Source organism: Oncorhynchus gorbuscha, linkage group LG18 (genome assembly GCF_021184085.1).
Source record: "Oncorhynchus gorbuscha isolate QuinsamMale2020 ecotype Even-year linkage group LG18, OgorEven_v1.0, whole genome shotgun sequence".
Classification (NCBI taxonomy): domain Eukaryota; kingdom Metazoa; phylum Chordata; class Actinopteri; order Salmoniformes; family Salmonidae; genus Oncorhynchus; species Oncorhynchus gorbuscha.
Window position 1 is genome coordinate 28057141 of NC_060190.1, and position 22476 is coordinate 28079616.

Genomic DNA, 22476 nt, shown 5'->3' on the forward strand with positions numbered 1-22476 from the left:
AACGGCACCTCAGTACCTCCAGGCTCTGATCAGGCCCTACACCCAAATAAGGGCACTGCGTTCATCCACCTCTGGCCTGCTCGCCTCCCTACCACTGAGGAAGTTCAGTTCCCGCTCAGCCCAGTCAAAACTGTTCGCTGCTCTGGCTCCCCAATGGTGGAACAAACTCCCTCACGACGCCAGGACAGCGGAGTCAATCACCACCTTCCGGAGACACCTGAAACCCCACCTCTTTAAGGAATACCTAGGATAGGATAAAGTAATCCTTCTCACCCCCCTTAAAATATTTAGATGCACTATTGTAAAGTGGCTGTTCCACTGGATGTCATAAGGTGAATGCACCAATTTGTAAGTCGCTCTGGATAAGAGCGTCTGCTAAATGACTTAAATGTAAATGTAAATGTAACTGCGTGAAAAATGATTTAAGACAGACTCTCTCCAATACAACCCAACAATGCAAAGTTATGTGCATCCTTTCCAGCACACCCTTTTCATTAACCTGTGGTGAGTTATTCACAATTTTCAATTAACAAATATTTTTTTAAATGTAAGATGGTTAAATAAAGAGCACAATTATTGATTATTATTTGTGCTCTGGTCCTATAAGAGGTCTTTGTCACTTCTCACGAGCCGGGTTGTGACAAAAACTCACACTCATTCTTATGTTTAATAAAGGTATCGTATAGTGTGTGTGTGGCAGGCTTACAATGATGGCAAAAAACAACATTTGAGAGTGCGCTGACCCTGGTGCTAGAGGAGGTACGCAGCTGGAGGTTGAATGTTTGAAGGGGTACGGGACAATAAAAAGTTTGGGAACCACTGAGCTACACAATACATTTTAGACACTTTGGGAGAATTTGGACAGAAATGAGAAGAATATGTCTAAATCTGATTACCCACATGAGTTCTGGTGATTAGTATTGACAGTACATGGTTTATGATGATGTTATCATATTCAAAAACAAAGTAAATCAAACAGACAACAGGAAGGTGATGCCATTGCCAGCAAATAAAAATAGACGTTATCCTGTACTATATTCTAACGTCTTTACAGCTGTTTGCCAAATGGAACAAATAAAATAAAAACAATTCCAAACATGGGCTGGGTTCTCAGACACAGATCAAGCCTAATCCTGGACTGGAAGACACTTTAAAAATGGAGATTCTTCATTGAGCATGCTTTTTAGTCAGAGACTGGGCTTCTGTGTCTGGGAAATCAGCCCAAAATGCACACCAAACCAAAAACAAAACATGATAGCATATCTGTACATGAGGTAATAAATCCCTTTATATATTGCTTAACGGTGTGTTGATCGTGGATGTTGAAACAAGCATCTCGGTTTGCCTGACCTGGTGAGCTCTTCTGCCTGAATTCTTCATCCTGCATCTCAATCAGCACTTTAGCACACCGTCAAATAGAGAAACGAAAAGGAATCGATGAGGATTGCGTTTTGCCTAGCGTGCATCAAATGATTGTTTTCTGTCAACGTACAGAGAAAAACGCCATCAAGAGCAACAATTGGATGAACACAGACACATAAAACAGACCGGACATGTTTAACAGAACTGCCTCGTGTAGGGCAAACATATGCTGCCATGCTGTTTAATTCATGATTAATATCTATGCTTAATTAACAGTAACACTTAACCACTTTAAAACTTGAACATCTAAATACTTTAAGGGGTGGTGACAATGCTCATAATATACTACCACTAGGATTGTTATAAGACATGTAATAAGAACTCATGAGTTCGCCATGAAACTGTTTTATAGAGCTATATATAGGTCAGCCGTTATTACACTGTCATCATCAGTTCAAAGGTTTGTTATAACCTGCTATAGTCAGAGTAATGTAGCCAACCAAATCCTTATGATAGCATTAAGTGGCATTATGACCATTGTTATAACTTGTCTCTGTCACCTAACTTTAAAAACGTCAACGACATCAGCAGAACACGATCACCACACTGTATGTCTTTCTCTAATTGTACTGTTCCAAGTCTGTTTCAAAGGAACCAAACAGAAAGGTAACAAAGATACCACAGATAATAGACAAAAAAAGTGTGACACCCGGGAAAGAACAGGGCCACAATGGATACAGCACATAGCACAACATGCAATTTGAACTCTCACAGCACAGCACAGCACATCACACCACACAACAAACTCATTTCCAAGACGGCCGCTTGGATGACATTGCAACACTAAAGCCACACAGAACAACACATCATTCAAAAGCTAGATGGACACTCAACATATCAAGTACCACAGAAACACACTGTGTAAAGATGCTCCTACCTTCCGAGTTTTGGCGCGAGGCGGCACCCTTCATGCGGAAGGCTTGACGTGCCCGGCTGCGTTCTCCGAAACTCCAGCTCTTGGGCACTTTGTTGGGGCTGTCTTCATTGCTGTTGTCGGCGCTGGGGGACCTGTGAATGGGTTGGCCTTGGCCTTGACCCTGGCTGCCTTGTCCACTGGGGCCCTGGGGTGAACCTTTCCCTTTGGTCCCTGAGCTCCGGGGACTGGAGAAAACACGCTCCTTCAGGCTGACCTTCTGACTGGAGGGGTCAGGGGATCAAGAGACATTGAGAGGAGATGTCATGTGATTGCCACTCAATCAATACAAGTCAGTGTTGTTCTGTGTATTCATGCAGATCTTTATTTACCAACTTGCAGTTATGGTAATCAGATGCTATTGATGTTGCAAAATTTAGTGGTTTACTAGCTGTACAATGTTTTGGTATTGCATTCATTCAGCCCCAACTGAATATTGTCGGAGTATCACAACAAGATACTCTAATTACTTGGCAGTAAGTAATCAGTTAAAATATGCTTTTCAATAAATCTAATTTTATAGGACTTGTCTAAAACACAAACACCTTACACAGGCCTTTTCACACTCACAAGCTCAACATATTGGTGACCGTATGACTAAATCTCCTGAGTAAGTATGTGCACTACTTATGAGCATGGCCACGAGTTCATGAGAGGACAAGGTCAGAGCACAACATTGTACCACGCTCATAAATAACGTTGTCATTGACGCCACGCCGTCATGCAGCATTAGTCAGAAATTTGATGGGTAAAAAAAAAGGGACTAGTGTCAGTAGGTAGCCCACAGGCTCTCTGTGTTGTTGTGTCCTTGTTTGTGTCCCAAATAGCACCCTATTCCCTATGTTGCGAATTTCTAAGAAGTGCATTTTGGGTGCCATTTGGGACACAATCCTTGTATGCAAAGACGTTTGTTTGTTTATTTATTAGGATCCCCATTAGCTGTTGCTTATGCAGCAGCTAGTCTTCCTGGGGTCCACACAACATACAAAACATAACATAATACAAATCATTGATAGACAAAAACAGCTCAAGGACTACCATGATTCTAATCTATTTTATTGCAGTACTGGTAGTTGGTTCAACAACTTGTTTTACTAGAGGACAAAAAACTGAATATGCATAACCCATATTTAATATCCATGCAGTGACTGAACAACAACTGCATTTCCACCCCCATCTCTAAGGCATAGTATCATGGCTGCAACAACACTGAATGGCGCAGAGTGGGAGGTTACGTGGTTGACTGCCGGCACGTGCTACTTGTATCAATAAATCACTATCAGAAAATTTTTGTGTGGTAATTATTTGTGTATTTACGATTTTATTCACATGTTTTCAATTCTAGGTGACAAATCATGCATTCCGATTCTTGCACAGATTGTAATGGGCACATATTATGTGTGTAAAATACCTTTTTGAAGGTTGTACTGATTATGATGAGCTAAGCTAATTCCAGCTGTGTAGCCATGTTTGTTGACATACAATGCATTCTGGGATTCACGTCTGTTTGACCAAAGATGTTATAACAAAATGAGGTGAGTAAGAGTTCACAATTTTTTTGAGGACTTCCGGAAATTAATGGTGGGATGTGAACGACGGTAGATGACACACCCCTTCAACATGCATACTATAAACAGTAAACAGACCAAACTCATCTCGTCTTCTCTTATTATCTTCGGTTTCTTTGAGGAAAAAATGCATGGCTGCGCGCTGAAACTAATCGTCGGATTACTTTCGATTTCTATAAAGTGTTTTACCTAGTTATTTAGATCAATGGTGAGCTCACTCACCCGTGATGTGATTAATTATATACAGTAATTGCTATTAGCTAATTCATATTGTAGTTTACGTCAGCCGAGAGTTAGAAAATATGACTGCTTGTGTTGGGTCAATCTTTCCTCAGTGCTAGGACAAATGTAGCCTACATTTTTCCGGTTAGGATGATTGTGTTATGCTATATTTTCTTCTGTGAATATCTGAACAATGATTCCAAAAATAAACTGCTGACATTCTGGACATAACTTTGTAAGGACTGTGTTTGTGTAAATAGTTTCTGAAAAAAGTGTGGCCAGCTCAAACGCTGATTGTTGCTTCGAAACTGCCGTTCTAAACAAGCATTCTAAAGAGTGTTCCAAACACGGGTGTGATCTTACGCTTCAGGGACCACTGTAGAATGATCACACCCGTGTGATGGTACGTGTGAAAGGGCTAGAAGACCAGCATCCCGGAGTCACCTCTTCACTGTTGATGTTGAGACTGGTGTTTTGCTGGTACTATTTAATGAAGCTGCCAGTTGAGGACTTGTGAGGAGTCTGTTTCTCAAACTAGACACTCAAATGTATTTGTCCTCCCAAACCTCTTTCTATTCTGGTTAAAGCCAGTTTGCCCTCTTCTGTGAAGGGAAAAGTACACAGCATTGTATGAGATCTTCAGTTTCTTGGCAATTTCTCGCATGGAATAGCTTTCATTTCTCAGAACAAGAATCGACTAACGAGTTTCAGAAGAAAGTACTTTGCTTCTGGCCATTTTGAGCCTGTAATTGAACCCACAAATGCTGATGCTCCAGATACTCAACTAGTCTAAAGAAGGCCAGTTTTATTGTTTTTTTTAATGAGTACAACAGTTTTCAGGTGTGCTAACATTATTGCAAAATGGTTTTGTAATGATCAGTCAGCCTTTTAAAATTATAAACTAGGATTAGTTAATACAATGTGCCATTGGAACACAGGAGTGATGGTTTTGATAATGGGCCTGTACGCCTAAAAAAATGTGCTTTTCTTTCAAAAACAACAACATTTCTAAGTGACCCCAAACTTTTGAACGGTAGCGTACATATCAGCATACATATCTATATCACACACGTCAGCATACCATTCTGCATATATACATTTCAACATCTACAATGCAGTCGGAAAGTATTCAGACCCCTTGATTTTTTTCTATATTTTGCTATGTAACAGCATTATTCTAAAATGTATTAAATTGTTTATTCCCCTCATCAATCTACACACAATTATCACAAATATATAAAACAAAAACAAAATACTGTATATATATATATATATATATATATATATATATATATATATATATATATATATATATATATATATATATATATATATATATATATATATATATCACATTACCATAAGTATTCAGTCCCTTTGTTGAAGCACCAGTGGCAGCGATTACAGCCTTAAGTCTTCTTGAGTATGGGAGTTTCTCCCATTCTTCTCTGCAGATCCTCTCAAACTCTGTCAGGTTGGATGGGGAGTGTCGCTGCACAGCTATTTTCAGGTCTCTCCAGAGATTTTAGATCGGGTTCAAGTCCAGGCTCTGGCTGGGCCACTCAAGGACATTCAGAGACTTGTCCAGAAACCACTCCTGCATCGACTTGACTGTGTTCTTAGGGTTGTTTTCCTGTTGGAAGGTGAACCTTTGCCACAATCTGGAGGTCCTGAGCACTCTGAAGCAGGTTTTCGTCAAGGATCGCTCTGTACTTTGACCCTGTTCATCATTTCCTCAAACCTGACTATTCTCCCCGTCCCTGTCGCTGAAAAACATCCCCACAGCATTATGCTGCCACCACCATGCTTCACCATAGGAATGGTGCCAGATTTCCTCCAGATGTGACGCTTGGTATTCAGGCCAAAGAGTTTAATCTTGGTTTCAGCTGACCAGAGAACCTTGTTTCTCATGGTCTGAGAGTCCTTTAGGCGCCTTACGGCAAACTACAAGCAGGCTTTCATGTGCCTTCTACTGAGGAGTGGCTTCCGTCTGGCCACTCTACCATAAAGGCCTGATTGGTGAAGTGCTGCAAAGATGGTTGTCCTTCTGGAAGGTTCTCCCATCTCCTCAGAGGACCTCTGGAGCTCTGTCAGTGACCATCGGATTCTTGGTCACCTCCCTGACCAAGGCCCTTCTCCCCCGATTGCTCAGTTTGGCAAGGCGGCCAGCTCTAGGAAGAGTCTTGGTGGTTCCAAACTTCTTCTATTTATGAATGATGGAGGCCACTGTGTTTTTGGGGACCTCCAATGCTGCAGAATTGTTTTGGTACCCTTCCCCAAATCTGTGCCTTGACACAATCCTATCTCGGAGCTCTTCCTTCGACCTCATGGCTTGGGTTTTGCTCTGACATGCACAGTCAACTGTGGGACATTATATAGACAGGTTTGTGCAAGTTGTAGAAACATCAAAGATGTTCAATGGAAACAGGATGCACCTGAGCTCAATTTCAAGTCTCATAGCAAAGGGTCTGAAAACATATGCAAATAAGCTATTTCTGTTTTTTTTCTATGCAAAACATTTGCAAAAATGTCTAAACATGTTTTCGCTTTGTCATTATGGGCTATTGTGTGCAGATTGAGAAGGGCAAAAAAATATTAAATCAATTTTGGAATAGGATGTAATGTAACAAAATGTGGTTAAAAGTTAAGGGGTGCACTGTATATACAAACAAGTTATTTAGGTCAGAGCGGGGAGAGGCGTGGGTCATGTGGTACTGTTTTATTTGTTTTTTAAAGCTCATTTTGCAGATTGTAAAATGAGATGGGAGTTCCATGTGACCATGTCTCTATATAAAAATCATTCAGAAAGTGTTCATACCCCTTGACTTATTCCACATTTAGTTGTGTTACAGCCCATCTACAAAAACATTTTTGCACATATATTGAAAATTAAATACAGAAATATCTCCTTAACATACAGTGCCTTGCGAAAGTATTTGGCCCCCTTGAACTTTGCGACCTCTTGCCACATTTCAGGCTTCAAACATAAAGATATAAAACTGTATTTTTTGTGAAGAATCAACAACAAGTGGGACACAATCATGAAGTGGAACGACATTTATTGGATATTTCAAACTTTTTTAACAAATCAAAAACTGAAAAATTGGGCGTGCAAAATTATTCAGCCCCCTTAAGTTAATACTTTGTAGCGCCACCTTTAGCTGCGATTACAGCTGTAAGTCGCTTGGGGTATGTCTCTATCAGTTTTGCACATTGAGAGACTGAAATTTTTTCCCATTCCTCCTTGCAAAACAGCTCGAGCTCAGTGAGGTTGGATGGAGAGCATTTGTGAACAGCAGTTTTCAGTTCTTTCCACAGATTCTCGATTGGATTCAGGTCTGGACTTTGACTTGGCCATTCTAAGACCTGGATATGTTTATTTTTGAACCATTCCATTGTAGATTTTGCTTTATGTTTTGGATCATTGTCTTGTTGGAAGACAAATCTCCGTCCCAGTCTCAGGTCTTTTGCAGACTCCATCAGGTTTTCTTCCAGGATGGTCCTGTATTTGGCTCCATCCATCTTCCCATCAATTTTAACCATCTTCCCTGTCCCTGCTGAAGAAAAGCAGGCCCAAACCATGATGCTGCCACCACCATGTTTGACAGTGTGGATGGTGTGTTCAGGGTGATGAGCTGTGTTGCTTTTACGCCAAACATAACGTTTTGCATTGTTGCCAAAAAGTTCCATTTTGGTTTCATCTGACCAGAGCACCTTCTTCCACATGTTTGGTGTGTCTCCCAGGTGGCCTGTGGCAAACTTTAAAAACACTTTTTATGGATATCTTTAAGAAATGGCTTTCTTCTTGCCACTCTTCCATAAAGGCCAGATTTGTGCAATATACAACTGATTGTTGTCCTATGGACAGAGTCTCCCACCTCAGCTGTAGATCTCTGCAGTTCATCCAGAGTGATCATGGGCCTCTTGGCTGCATCTCTGATCAGTCTTCTCCTTGTATGAGATGAAAGTTTAGAGGGACGGCCAGGTCTTGGTAGTTTTGCAGTGGTCTGATACTCCTTCCATTTCAATATTATCGCTTGCACAGTGCTCCTTGGGATGTTTAAAGCTTGGGAAATCTTTTTGTATCCAAATCCGGCTTTAAACTTCTTCACAACAGTATCTCGGACGTGCCTGGTGTGTTCCTTGTTCTTCATGATGCTCTCTGCGCTTTTAACAGACCTCTGAGACTATCACAGTGCAGGAGCATTTATACGGAGACTTGATTACACACAGGTGGATTGTATTTGTCATCATTAGTCATTTAGGGCAACATTGGATCATTCAGAGATCCTCACTGAACTTCTGGGGAAAGTTTGCTGCACTGAAAGTAAAGGAGCTGAATAATTTTGCACGCCCAATTTTTCAGTTTTTGATTTGTTAAAAAAGTTTGAAATATCCAATAAATGTCGTTCCACTTCATGATTGTGTCCCACTTGTTGTTGATTCTTCACAAAATAATACAGTTTTATATCTTTATGTTTGAAGCCTGAAATGTGGCAAAAGGTCACAAAGTTCAAGGGGACCGAATACTTTCGCAAGGCACTGTAATTATTCACACCCCTGAGTCAATACTTTGTAGAAGCACTTTTAGAAGTGATTACAGCTGTGAGTCTTTCTGGGTACATTTCTAAGAGTTTTCCACACCTGGATTGTGCAACATTCTTCAAGCTCTGACAAAATGGTTGTTGATCATTGCTCAACAATCATTTTCAGGTTTTGCAATAGATTTTAAAGTAGATTTAAGTCAAAACTGTAACACGGCCAACATTCTTCTTCAGTAACTCCAGTGTAGATTTGGCTTCGTGTTTTAGGTCATTGTCCTGCTGAAAGGTGAATATATCTCCCATTGTCTCGTGGAAAGCAGACTTTACCAGGTTTTTCTTTAGGAATTTGCCTGTGCTTGGCTCTATTACGTTTCTATTCATCCTGAAAAATGTGCCTGTCCTTATAACGATTACAAGCATACTGCTAACATGATAAAGCAACCACTATGCTTGGAAATATGAATGGTACTCAGTAATGTGTTGCACAGTGAGGCAAAGACTTTTGGAGGATGGCCTGGTGTCAAGAAGGGCAGCAAATAAGCCACTTCTCGCCAGGAAAAACATCAGGGACAGACTGATATTCTGCTAAAGGTCCTGGGATTGAACTTCTGAGGACTGGGGTAAAGTAATTTTCTCTGATGAATCCCCTTTCCGATTGTTTGGGGCATCTGGAAAAAAGCTTGTCCGGAGAAGACAAGGTGAGCGCTACCATCAGTCCTGTGTCATGCCAACAGTAAAACATCCTGAGACCATTCATGTGTGGGATTGCTTCTCAGTCAAGGGAGTGGGCTCACTCACAATTTTGCCTAAGAACACAGCCATGAATAAAGATTGGTACCAACACATCCTCTGAGAGCAACTTCTCCCAACCTTCCAGGAACAGTTTGGTGACGAACAATGCCTTTTCCAGCATAATGGAGCACCTTGCCATAAGTGAAACTAAAAGTGATAACTAAGTGGCCCAGACCTTAATCCCATTGAGAATATGTGGTCAATCCACAAGAGGCGGGTGGACAAACAAAAACCCACAAATGAAGACAAACTCCAAACATTGATTATGCAAGAATGGGCTGCAATCAGTCAGGGCGGATTGCAGAGGTCTAGAAAAAGAAGGGTCAACACTGCAAATATTGACTCTGTACATCAACCTCATGAAATGGTCAATAAAAGCCTTTGACACTTATGAAATGCTTGTAATTATACTTCAGTATTCCATAGTAACATCTGACAAAAATATCTAAAGACACTGAAGCAGAAAACTTTGTGGGAATTAATATTTGTGTCATTCTCAAAACATTTGAGATGTGGTCCTGTAGCTCAGTTGGTAGAGCATGGCGCTTGTAACGCCAGGGAAGTGGGTTCAATCCCTGGGACCACCCATACGTAGAATGTATGCACACATGACTGTAAGTCGCTTTGGATAAAAGCGTCTGCTAAATGGCATATATTATTATTATTTATTATTATTTGGCCACGACTGTAATTAATAACTTCAACATGCTCAAAGGGATATTTAATGTCCGCTTTTTACATTTTTACTACCAATAAGTGCCCTTCTTTGCGAGGAATTGGAAAACCTCCCTTGTCTTTGAGGTTGAATCTGTGTTTGAAATTCACTGCTCGACTGAGGGACCTCACCGATAATTGTTTGTGTGGGGTACAGAGATGCGAAAGTCATTCAAAAATCATGTCAATCACTATTATCGCACACAGCGTGAGTCAGTGCAACTTATTATGTGACTTGTTAAGCATATTTTTACTGCTGAACTTATTTAGGCTTGCCAAAACAAGGGTGTTGAATACTTATTGACTCAAGACATTTCAGCTTTACATTTCTATTCATTTGTTAATGTTTTGTTTTGAAAAACATAATTCCACTTTGACATTATGGGGTAATGTGTGTGACAAAAAAATGAATTTTAATCCATTTTCAATTCAAGCTGTAAACACAACAAAATGTGGAAAAAGTCAAGAGGTGTGAAAGCACTGTAACATTGTGCGTTGCGTTAAATTTGCATAGTGTTGATATGAACCCACTAAGTACAGTGAAGGGCAAGGTGTGCTGTTCTATTCTGGGCCAGTTTACGCTTTCTTATGTTACTCTTTGCTGCACCTGACCATATAACCGTGAAATAGTCCATATGTGATAAACTAGAAACAGTAGGACTTGTTTGGTCGAGTGTTGGTCACCTCAGTGACATGGCTGGTACTCTCAACGTTGGTGACTGTTTTGAACAGTCTTCAGGTTCAGTGTAGACTTTGGAACTGACCAGAAATTTGGGTTGGAGATGAGTGAAATAGATTATTTTGACCTCGTTGTAAAATTATGTTTTGATACTGACCTTGGGGAGGACTCCGGTTGGGGTTCCTTCCTGTTTGGTCAGGAAACACAAAAGACACACACACACACACACACACACACACACACACACACACACACACACACACACACACACACACACACACACACACACACACACACACACACACACACACACACACACACACACACACACACACACACACACACACACACAATTTTGTCAATAATCTGTCAAATCTGATATAGCAGTATTGATGCTATATTTTTTATAGATATAGTAACACACTATATTTTCCATGAATGATGAATTCAGATTTTGTTTCTGACCTGAATGACAGTCCCGACTTGCTCTTCAGATTTCTTAGTAGATCCAGTTGATTTAGTGGCGGGATCAGTCTACTTATAAATAAAAGACAAAAGATGTGTTGGTGTTATAAGGAAGAAGAGAAAAACACCCCAGCACAGCTTTACTGCATATAGAATGGCTTGGTTTTGATTCAAATGTTCTATATGAATGTATATTATTCCCGATGCAATCACTGCCATTTATGGGTAGTAGGCCATTTATGGGTAGTAGGTAGTAGATTTCAATTTTACTTGATTTCAAATGCCTCCTTAGCAAGAGCTTGAATTCTGTGAGGATGTTTTCAATTGCCCTGTAACCAGAACTAAGATGGCATTTTCATATTTTTTTGGGAATGCAGATAAGAGAATGTGACACCGTAACAAACAACTGCAATTACTATCCCATTCATTAATCGTCCAAAGTTTTGGAAACGATACTTGTCTTACGTAATATAATGTTTCATTAAACTTCACTGTAGTCATACAGCCTTTGAATTCAATTTGACACCCCAACTTTCAAAGTAGCCTGTTGTTCTTTATGAGACAGGCACATTCATTTATCGAAGACTTGCAGTAGCTATCCAATGGAAACCTTTCTCTGCAAATGAGGTAAAAAGTACCCAGTCCTTCGGCTTTGGGCCCACTATGCGACAATCAGATATGGCCCAGTTGCAGGCCCGTTTGCCTTTTCCCCTTCAGCAATCAATCAATACTCAAGCTCAAGTTAGCCATCTATACACCTGGCATAGAACATTCACATTAACAAAGACTAATCACTACCAATACACTTAGACAAGCCTGTGACATCACACATGGGACCAAATAGTCACAAACTAACTAAAGTTATGAACCAGAATTCATTAAATTGGAAAACATCAGTCTTTTTTCTGTCTGTCTGTCTGTCTGTCTGTCTGTCTGTCTGTCTGTCTGTCTGTCTGTCTGTCTGTCTGTCTGTCTGTCTGTCTGTCTGTCTGTCTGTCTGTCTGTCTGTCTGTCTGTCTGTCTGTCTGTCTGTCTGTCTGTCTGTCTGTCTGTCTGTCTGTCTGTCTGCCTGTCTGCCTGTCTGCCTGTCTGTCTGTCTGCCTGTCTGCCTGTCTGTGTGTAATGTTATGCCGTGCTGTGTGTGTGTGCTATGCCAAGAAAGCGAGAGCAAGATAGAGAGAGAGCGACGGTGAGTGTGATTGTGTGCGTGCGCTACTGGATATCAAATATGATAAGATGGTGCTGCAGTGGATAGGTGACCAATTCTGCTGTTTTGTGTGCTTTCTTTATGCTGATCTTAACTTTTTTTGCATATGATATTTCTACCATAATTTCCTATGACCAAAAACATCTCCAGGACATCAGAACAGTGATCATTAACCACAGTTCTTAACTATATTTTCTTAAAACTGCATTAGTGGTTAAGGGCTTGTAAGTAAGCATTTCACAGTAAGGTCTACCAAAAACTCAAAACAGAAAGTACCAGTGACGCGCTCAATATGGAAGTGGTCCGATGAAGCGAATGTTAGGCTACAGAACTATTTCGATAGCACAGACTGGAACATGTTCCGGATTCATCTGATAACATTACCAAATCAGTCACAGACTTCATTAACATTGACAACGTCATCCCCACAGTGACCGTATGTACATACAAATCAATACATGACTTAGATCTAATCCTAATACGTCGGCTCTGATGCTCTTCGGATATGGCAGGGTTTGCAAACTATCACAGATTACAAAAGAAAACCCAGCTGTGAGCTGCCCAGTGATGCGAGCCTACCAGAAAAGCTAAATTTCTTCTATGCTCGCTTTGAGGCAAGCAACCATGCATGAGAACACCAGCTGTTCCGGACGACTGTGTGATCTCGCTCTCCGTAGCCGATGTGAGAAAGACCTTTAAACAGGTTAATATTCACAAGGCAGCAGGGCCAGACGGATTACCAGAATGCGTACTCAGAGCATGCGTTGACCAGCTGGCAAGTGTTTTCACTGACATTTTAAACCTCTCCCATTCTGTAATATCAGCATTCAACACCATACTGCCCTCCAAGCAGCTCAGGACCCTGGGACTGAACACATTCCCTCTGCAACTGGATCCTGGACTTCCTGACAGGGCCCCCAGGTGGTGAGGGTAGGCAACAACACATCCGCCACACTGACTCTCAACACAGGGGCCCCTTGGATTGCATGCTTAATCCACTCCTGTACTCCCTGTTCACCCACGACTGCATGGTCACCCAATAATAAATAATAATAAATGCCATTTAGCAGACCTGACTTACAGTCTCATACCTGTTCGAACCCACTACCCTGGCGACATGCTCTACCAACTGAGCTCACGCAAGACTCCAACACCATCATTAAGTTTGCTGATGGCCTGATCACTGACAATGAGACAGCCTATAGGGATGAGGTCAGTGAGCTGGCAGTGTAGTGCCAGGACAACAATCTCTCCCTCAACGTCAGCAAGACAAAAGGCGCTGATAGTGGACTACAGGAAACGGAGGGCCGAGCACGCCCTCATCTACATTGAAGGCTGTAGTGGAGCAGGTCGCGAGCTTCAAGTTCCTCGGTGTCCAAACATCACTAAGGACTTATCATGGTCCACAAACACCAACACAGTTGTGAAGAAAGTACTACAATGCCTCTTCCCCCCCAGGAGGCCGAAAAGACTTGTCATGGGCCCTCAGATCTTCAAAAAGTTCTACAGCTGCACCATTGAGAGCATCTTGACTGGCTCCATCTAGGGCTGTGGCAGTCTCACAGTAATAGCCTGGTAATTAACATAAACAAGTTAATTATCTACAGGCCTCCCCCCATACAAGCTGCATTCAAGCCGCCGATGTGCACCTTTTGAACATCTACATTTAAAAAGTTTAATAAATCTATTTAATATACACCATCACAATAAATCCATTATTTATTTATTCAGGTCTAAAGAAACATTATGATATGAATAACAATTTATTTTATAAGAACAGAATATGAGTTGGTCTACTGTATGTTATCTGGCAATGCTCAATGCCATAGGCTTGTTCATTTAGCTGAAAAGATATGCTTGTAAGTCCTGTGCCATTATTTTACCGGACTCCTTTTTAAAATCTGCGTATTTCTCCAATGCTCAGTTGTCCTGAGTCTGCACAACACTGCCAGGACCTAGAATCAAGGGAGACACTAAAGTTTTTTAATGCTATATCGCTTGACACATTCATGAAAATAGTAATGGCCTCAAAACCTTCAAGCTGCATACTGGACCCTATTCCAACAAAACTACTGAAAGAGCGGCTTCCTGTGCTTGGCCCTCCTATGTTGAACATAATCAATGGTTCCCTATCCACCGGATGTGTACCAAACTCACTAAAAGTGGCAGTAATAAAGCCTCTCTTGAAAAAGCCAAAACTTCACCCAGAAAATGAAAAATTATCTAATCTCCCTTTCCTCTCAAAAACATTTGAAAAGCTGTTGCACAGCAACTCACTGCCTATCTGAAGACAAACAATTTATACGAAACGCTTCAGTCTGGTTTTAGACCCCATCATAGCACTGAGACTGCACTCGTGAAGGTGGTAAATTACCTTTTAATAGCGTCAGACCAAGGCTCTGCATCTGTCCTCACGCTCCTAGACCTTAATGCTGCTTTTGACACCACATTATTTTGGAGAGATTGGAAACCCAAATTGGTATACAAGGACAAGTTCTGGCCTGGTTTAGATCTTATCTGTCGGAAAGATATCAGTTTGTCTATGTAGATGGTTTGTCCTCTGACAAATCAACTGTATGTTTCAGTGTTCCTCAAGGCTCCGTTTTAGGACCACTATTGTTTTCACCATATATTTTACCTCTTGTTGATGTCATTCAGAAACATAATGTTAACTTTCATTCCTATGCGAATGATACACAGCTGTACATTTCAATAAAACATGGTGAAGCCCCAAAATTGCCCTTCCTGGAAGCCTGTGTTTCTGACATAAGGAAGTGAATGGCGGTAATTGTTTTAGTTTTAAACTCGGACAAAACAGAGATGTTAGTTCTATGTCCCAAGAAAAAAGAGAACTTCTGTTGGATCTGACAATTAATCTCGATGGTTGTACAGTCGTCTCAAATAAACCTGTGAAGGACCTCGGAGTTCCTGATCTCTCTTTTGACGAACATATCAATACTATTTCAAGGACAGCTTTATTCCCATCTTCTTAACATTGCAAAAAAATCAGCTTTTGTCACTTCTAGACTAGACTACTGGAATTCTCTACTTTCTGGCTACCCGGATAAAGCAGTAAATCAACTTCAGTTAGCTCTAAACATGGCTGCTAGAATCTGGACAAAAAATTAGATCATATTGCTCCAGTGCTAGCCTCTACACTGCCTTCCTGTTAAGGCAAGGGCTGATTTCAAAGTTTTTCTGCTAAGTTGGTGGTTGAAGATATCCCTTGAAGATATCCCTCTGGTGGTGTGGGGGCGTGTGATTAAGCAAAGTGGGTGTGGTTATATACTGCCTGGTTGGCCCTGTCCAGGGGTTTTCTCGGACAGGGCCAGTGTCCCCTGACCCCTCCTGTCTCAGCCTCCAGTTTGCAATAGTTTGTGTCGGGGTGCTAGGGTCGGTCTTATATCTGGAGTATTTCTCCTGTCTTATCCGGTATCCTGTGTGAATTGAAGTATGCTCCCTCTAATTATCTCTCCCTCCCGGAGGACCTGAGCTCTGGGACCATGCCCCAGGACTACCTGGCCTGATGACTCCTTGCTGCCCCTAGTCCACCTGGTCATATTGTTGATCCAGTTTCAACTGTTCTGCCTGCGGCTATGGAACCCTGACCTGTTCACCGGACATGCTACCGTGTCCGGAACCTGCTGTTATCGACTCTCTCGCTCTACGGCACCTATTATTATTTGACCCTGCTGGTCATCTATGATCGATTGAACATCTTGGCCATGCACTGTTATAATCTCAACCCGGCACAGCCAGAAAAGGACTGGACACTACTCAGACTCTTGTTCCTCTCTAGGTTTCTTCCTAGGTTCCTGCCTTTCTAGGGAGTTTTTCTTAGCCACCGTGCTTCTACATCGGAATTGCTTGTTGTTTGGGGTTTTAAGCTGGGTTTTTGTAGAGCACTTTGTAAAATTGGCTGATGTAAAAAGGGCTTTATAAATACATTTGATTTGATTGATTTATATTAAAAACAATATAACTGAACTTAGCTGAATCAAATAGAAAGGATATTATTCCCATTCTGGAGCATGTGCGCATATGAAGTGTTTATGTTGAGCATAAAAGTGACCATTTGAAACAGGTCCTAGATGCTAGTGCGTATGGTCCAGTACATAATTATTTTCTTATCAATCTACAAACAATACCCCATAATGGCAAAGCAAAAACAGGCTTTTAGACATTTTTGCTCATTTATTTAAAATAAAGAACTGAAATATCACATTTACATAAGTATTCAGACCCTTTACTTTGTTGAAGCACCTTTGGCAGCGATTCCAGAATCGAGTCTTCGTGGCTATGACGCTACAAGCTTGGCCCACCTGTATTTGGGGAGTTTCCTTCCATTCTTCACTGCAGATCCTCTCAAGCTCAATTTTCAGGTCTCTCCAGAGATGTTGGATTAGGTTCAAGCCCAGGCTCAGCCTGGGCCACTCAAGGACAATCAGAAACTTGTCCTGAAGCCACTCCTGCGTTGTCTTGGCTGTGTGCTTAGGGTCGTTGTCCTGTTGGAAGGTGAACCTTCCCCCACAGTCTGAGGTCCTGAGCGCTCTGGAGCAGGATTTCATCAAGGATCACTGTACTTTCCTACATTCATCTTTGCCCCGATTCTGACTATTCTCCCAGTCCCTGCCGCTGAAAAACATCCCCACAGCATGATACTGCCACCACAATGCTTCATAGTAGGGATGGTGCCAGGTTTCCTCCAAAAGTGATGCTTGGCATTCAGGCTAAAGAGTTCAATCTTGGTTTCATCAGACCAGATAACCTTGTTTCTCATGGTCTGAGAGTCTTTAGGTGCCTTATGGCAAAATCCAAGTGGGCTGTCCTGTGCCTTTTACTGATGAGTGGCTTCTGTCTGGCCACTCTACCATAATGGCCCAATTGGTGAAGTGCTGCAGAGATGTTGTTCCTTCTAGACACTTCTCTCATATCCACAGAGGAACTATAGAGCTCTGTCAGTGACCATCGAGTTTTGGTCACCTCCCTCACAAAGGCCCCTCTCCCCCGATTGCTCAGTTTGGCCATGCGGCCAGCTCTAGGAAGAGTCTTGGTGGTTCAAAGCTTCTTCCATTTAAGAATGATTGAGGCCACTTTGTTCTTGGGGACCTTCAATGCTGTAGAAGCTCTATGGATAATTCCTTCGACTTCATGGCTTGGTTTTTGCTCTGACATGACCTGACATCTGTGGGACCTTATTTAGACAGGTGTGTACCTTTCCAAATCATGTCCAATCAATTGAATTTACCACAGGTGGACTCCAGTCACGTTGTAGAAACATCTGAAGGATGATCAATGGAAACAGGATGCACCTGAGCTCAATTTCGAGTCTCATAGCAAATGGTCTGAATACTCATGTAAATAAGGTATCCGTTATTTAAAAAAAAAAAAATACAAATTCAAAAACCTGTTTTCGCTTTGTCATTTTGAGGTATTGTGTGTACATTGCTGAGGAAAATGTTTTATTTAATCAATTTTGGAATACGGCTGTAACATAAAGAGTGGCAGAAGTCAAGGGGTCTGAATACTTTCCCGAAGGCACTTTATATCTACATACAGTTGAAGTCGGAAGTTTACATACACTTAGGTTGGAGTCATTAAAACTAATTTTTCAACCACTCAACAAGAAATTTGTGAACAAACTATAGTTTTGGCAAGTCGGTTAGGAAATCTACTTTGTGCATGACACAAGTCATTTTTCAAACAATTGTTTACAGACAGATTATTTCACTTATAATTCCCTGTATCACAATTCCAGTGGGTCAGAAGTTTACATACACTAAGTTGACTATGCTTTTAAATAGCTTGGAAAATTCCAGAAAATTATGTCATGGCATTAGAAGCTTCTGATAGGCTAATTGACATCATTTGAGTCAATTGGAGGTGTACCTGTGGATGTATTTCAAGGCCTACCTTCAAACGCAGTGCCTTGACATCATGGGAAAATCAAAAGAAATCAGCCAAGACCTCAGTAAAAGAATTGTAGACCTCCACAAGTCTGGTTCATCCTTGTGATCAATTTCCAAATGCCTGAAGGTACCATGTTCATCTATAAAAACAATAGTGTGCAAGTATAAACACCATGGGACTACACAGCCGTCATACTGCTCAGGGAGGAGACGCGTTCTGTCTCCTAGAGATGAACGTACTTGGTGCGAAAAGTGCAAATCAATCCCAGAACAATAGCAAAGGACCTTGTGAAGATGCTGAAGGAAACAGGTACAAAAGTATGTATATCCACAGTAAAACAAGTCCTATATCGACATAACCTGAAAGGCAGCTCAGCAAGGAAGAAGCCACTGCTCCAAAACCGCCATAAAAAAGCCAGACTACGGTTTGCAACCGCACATGGGGACAAAGATTGTACTTTTTGGAGAAATATCCTCTGGTCTGATGAAACAAGAATACAACTGTTTGGCCATAATGACCATCGTTATGTCTGGAGGAAAAAGGGGGAGGCCGAAGAACACCATCCCAACCATGAAGCAGTTGTGGGGGTGATTTGATGCAGGAGGGACTGGTGCACTTCACAAAATAGATGGCATCATGATGAAGTTAAAACTTGGTCACAAATGGGTCTTCCAAATGGACAGTGACCCCAAGCATACACCCAAAGTTGTGACAAAATGGCTTAAGGTCAACAAAGTCAAGGTATTGGAGTGGCCATCACAAAGCCCTGACCTCATTCCTATAGAAAATGTGTGGGCAGAACTGAAAAGTGTGTGCGAGCAATGAAGCCTTCAAACCTGACTCAGTTACACCAGCTCTGTCAGGAGGAATGGGCCAAAATGTACCCAATTTATTGTGGGAAGCTTGTGGGAGGCTACCCGAAACGTTTGACACAAGTTAAACAATTTAATGGCAATGCTACCATATACTAATTGAGTGTATGTAAGCCACTGACCCAGTGGGAATGTGATAAAAGAAATAAAAGCTGAAATAAATGATTCTCTACTGTTATTCTGACATTTTATATTCTTAAAATAAAGTGGTGATTCTAACTGACCTAAGACAGGGAATGTTTAATCGGATTAAATGTCAGGAATTGTGAAAAACTGAGTTTAAATTTATTTGGCTAAAGTGAAAACTTCCCACTTCAACTGTATCTACCTCAACTACCTCATGCCCCTGCACATCGACTCGGTACTGGTACCCTGTGCATATAGCCAAGTTATCATTGTGTATTTATTCTTTGTTATTATTTCTCTTATTTATTTATCTGAATTGTTGTGAAGTGCCCTCAAGTAAGCATTTCACTGATAGTCTACACCTGAAGCATGTGACAAATAAAATGTGACAAATAAAGTGTTCTATGGATTTGCCCCAAACATAGTATTCAGGACAAAATGTAATTTCTTTGCCTAATTATTTGCAGTATTACTTTAGTGCCTTACTGCAAACAAGACGCATGTTTTCTAATATTTGTTATTCTGTACAGGCTTCCTTCTTTTCACTCTGTCATACATGTTAGTATTGTGGAGTAACTACAATGTTGTTTATATATTCTCAGTTATCTTCTATCACATAAATTCAGGTTGTAACAACAAAATATGGAAAAAGTCAAGGGGTTAAATACTTTCTGAAGGCACTGTATTTCTATAATAATGATAATAATAATAATAATAATAATAATGTCATGATTTAGAAATTAATTCACATGGTCCTTTGTGGTTGAGCTGATAGCGCATGGTTGTTGTGAGTTACCTCGGATAAAAGCTGCTAAATGGAATTTATTATTATAAATGAGGTAAAAGTCTATTGGCTTGGACTAGGAATCCATCAGCCCCTTAGCCCCTACGCAGATCCTGATTGGACGGCTTCATTAACCTTCAGTTTGAGGGGGAAAAAGCAGTGGGCAAAGGTTAAAGCTGGGATCGATCCTGGACACTAGAGAGGTGCAGAGAGGCCCAATGTAAATCTTGCCGCTGATTTGCTATATGATCAATACCTGTACATCGGCACGGACACGGTGCGCTCGTAATAATCCCACGTCGACTCCAGGTCTGGCCGGGTGAGATTGGTGGCGTAGAAGCGCCACGCGGCCTGAGGGTGGAGAGAGAAAGAGACAGAGAGAGAGAGAGAGAGATTAAATAGAGGATAGAGATATGGATGAATAATACATGGAAGAGATAGAGACAAATAGAGAGTGAGGGAATGGGAGTAAGAAAAATAGAACGCGAGCGAGAGAGAGCAGGTCATGGTTTTGAAGGGTAGGTAATGAATACAGCGGTTTCTTTATGTTCACTTTGCTGCTATCTATCTCGGTGCTCTGAGAGTGCTTTGAAATGAACGAGATCATACAAATCTTTACGTGTACAGTATTACCTTTTTTTTGGAAGGAAAACTATTTCACTCGTATTGCAATTAATTACAGGTCGTATTTCATAGAAATCTGGAAATGCTGGAGAGTTACTTTAAGGTAGCGAGGTGTGACAACCACATAAAGCAGCTATCAGCAAAGTCAGTGCTAGAAAAGACAAGGCATGAGTGTAAGTGCAAGAAAGGCAAGGGTGTTAGGTTTTTGTAAAAAAAAAAAGAGAAAAAAGAATACTGCCCAAAAATGAATTATAGAAGTCGACTAAGAGGTGGGTCCAGGATCCAAGGACTAGAGTACCAGGCATTGTGACAAGGTGTGTGCCACATGGGACTTGTTGCGACATATAAACAAGTGAGCATGGTAAACATCATGTACAATGCGTCTTGAAAAGTGGACCCTGAAACCGTTATTTTCAGCTCTTGTAGATCAAAGTGTATATTGTGAAATTCCCAGTAATGGTCTAAGGTACTCCACCAGGATACCAACACTCTAAATGTTGTTGTTTTTTAGAGTGGGTAAGCGCCCTGCTTTGTTCACCTGAATAAGCCCTGCCGCAGGATTCCGACGCTTCTCAAAGTGTTTTTGTCGATGTTGCTCCTGGACCTTCAAGGCAAAGCCGGAGCCCAAGATCCCCTTAAAGATGCAGAGAAACCATTAGTCACAACAACAAGCCTTTGGAAAACATTATCAATTCACAATTAAAATTGCCAAGTCCAGTGAGTTACTTCAGAGTAACACTTGACTATCAAATTGCAGATGCTTCAGGCTCTCATTCTGAGTTTCCTATAAGCACTCCATTCCCTTGCATTCAGTGCACATTAATAAGTTAGCTCAGCCATTTCTTCACAAATCAATAGTCTTTAACTTACTGCTGGAAGTGCAAAGAAAGACACTCCAATCAAGGTGAAGGTTGCGGCCAGAAGACGCCCGTTCCACGTTATGGGAAACTTGTCTCCATACCCAATGGTAGTCAGGGTGATCTGAGAAGGCAATCGGCAGACATCTTGAATGACATCTTTTATCAATATTCAAAGTGTTTCTTCATCTGGGCTCCCGAGTGGCACAGCGGTCTAAGACACTGCATCTCAGTGCAAGAGGCATCACTACAGTCTCTGGTTTGAATCCAGGCTGTGATTGGGATAGGGCGGCACACAATTGGCCCAGCATTGTCCGGGTTTGGCCGTCATTGTAAATAAGAATTTGTTCTAAACTGACTTGCCTAGTTGAATAAAAAATAGCTATTAAATGTAATTCACTTTCATGGTAATTGTGGAAGTGTGACACAAGTGGGTTAAATACCACCGGCATGTTAAGTCCCAAAGTTGAATCACACTAGTATCCTTTAGATTTCACACAAATACTGGGTGTTTTATGAGGACCTATAGAAATGTTCCTATTAAGAAATGTTGGGTTGTGGGGACATGATGAAATTCTTCTGTCAAGCACTGGGTATTTTTATGGGGACATGCAAATATTTGGCTTTAAACAAGTGTTGAATGTTTTGTGGAGACCTGCAGAAATTATCTTATAAAAATGAGCGCTGAGTGTTTTGTGGGACCTGCTGACAATCTCCTGTCCAGCCACCGAGTGTTTTTTGGGGGGACATGCTAACATTGTCCTATTAACAACAGCT

General features: G+C 41.2%; 1 protein-coding gene across 4 annotated transcripts in view; it reads right to left on the reverse strand.

Moving 5' to 3' along the window:
* LOC124003382 (potassium voltage-gated channel subfamily KQT member 2-like) overlaps positions 1-22476 on the reverse strand; it is an 84841-nt gene that overhangs the window by 19469 nt on the left and 42896 nt on the right. Inside the window, exons 6-12 of one of the 4 annotated variants that reach the window (XM_046311581.1) lie at positions 21713-21823; positions 21381-21476; positions 20475-20569; positions 11320-11388; positions 11012-11041; positions 2300-2559; positions 1351-1398 (exon numbers count right to left, since the gene is read on the reverse strand). In XM_046311581.1, coding sequence (XP_046167537.1) covers positions 1351-1398; positions 2300-2559; positions 11012-11041; positions 11320-11388; positions 20475-20569; positions 21381-21476; positions 21713-21823 — 709 coding nt within the window. Of the gene's footprint in view, positions 1-1350; positions 1399-2299; positions 2560-11011; positions 11042-11319; positions 11392-20474; positions 20570-21380; positions 21477-21712; positions 21824-22476 lie in introns of all 4 variants that reach the window. The other 3 variants (XM_046311579.1, XM_046311583.1, XM_046311582.1) reach the window with 3 other exon arrangements.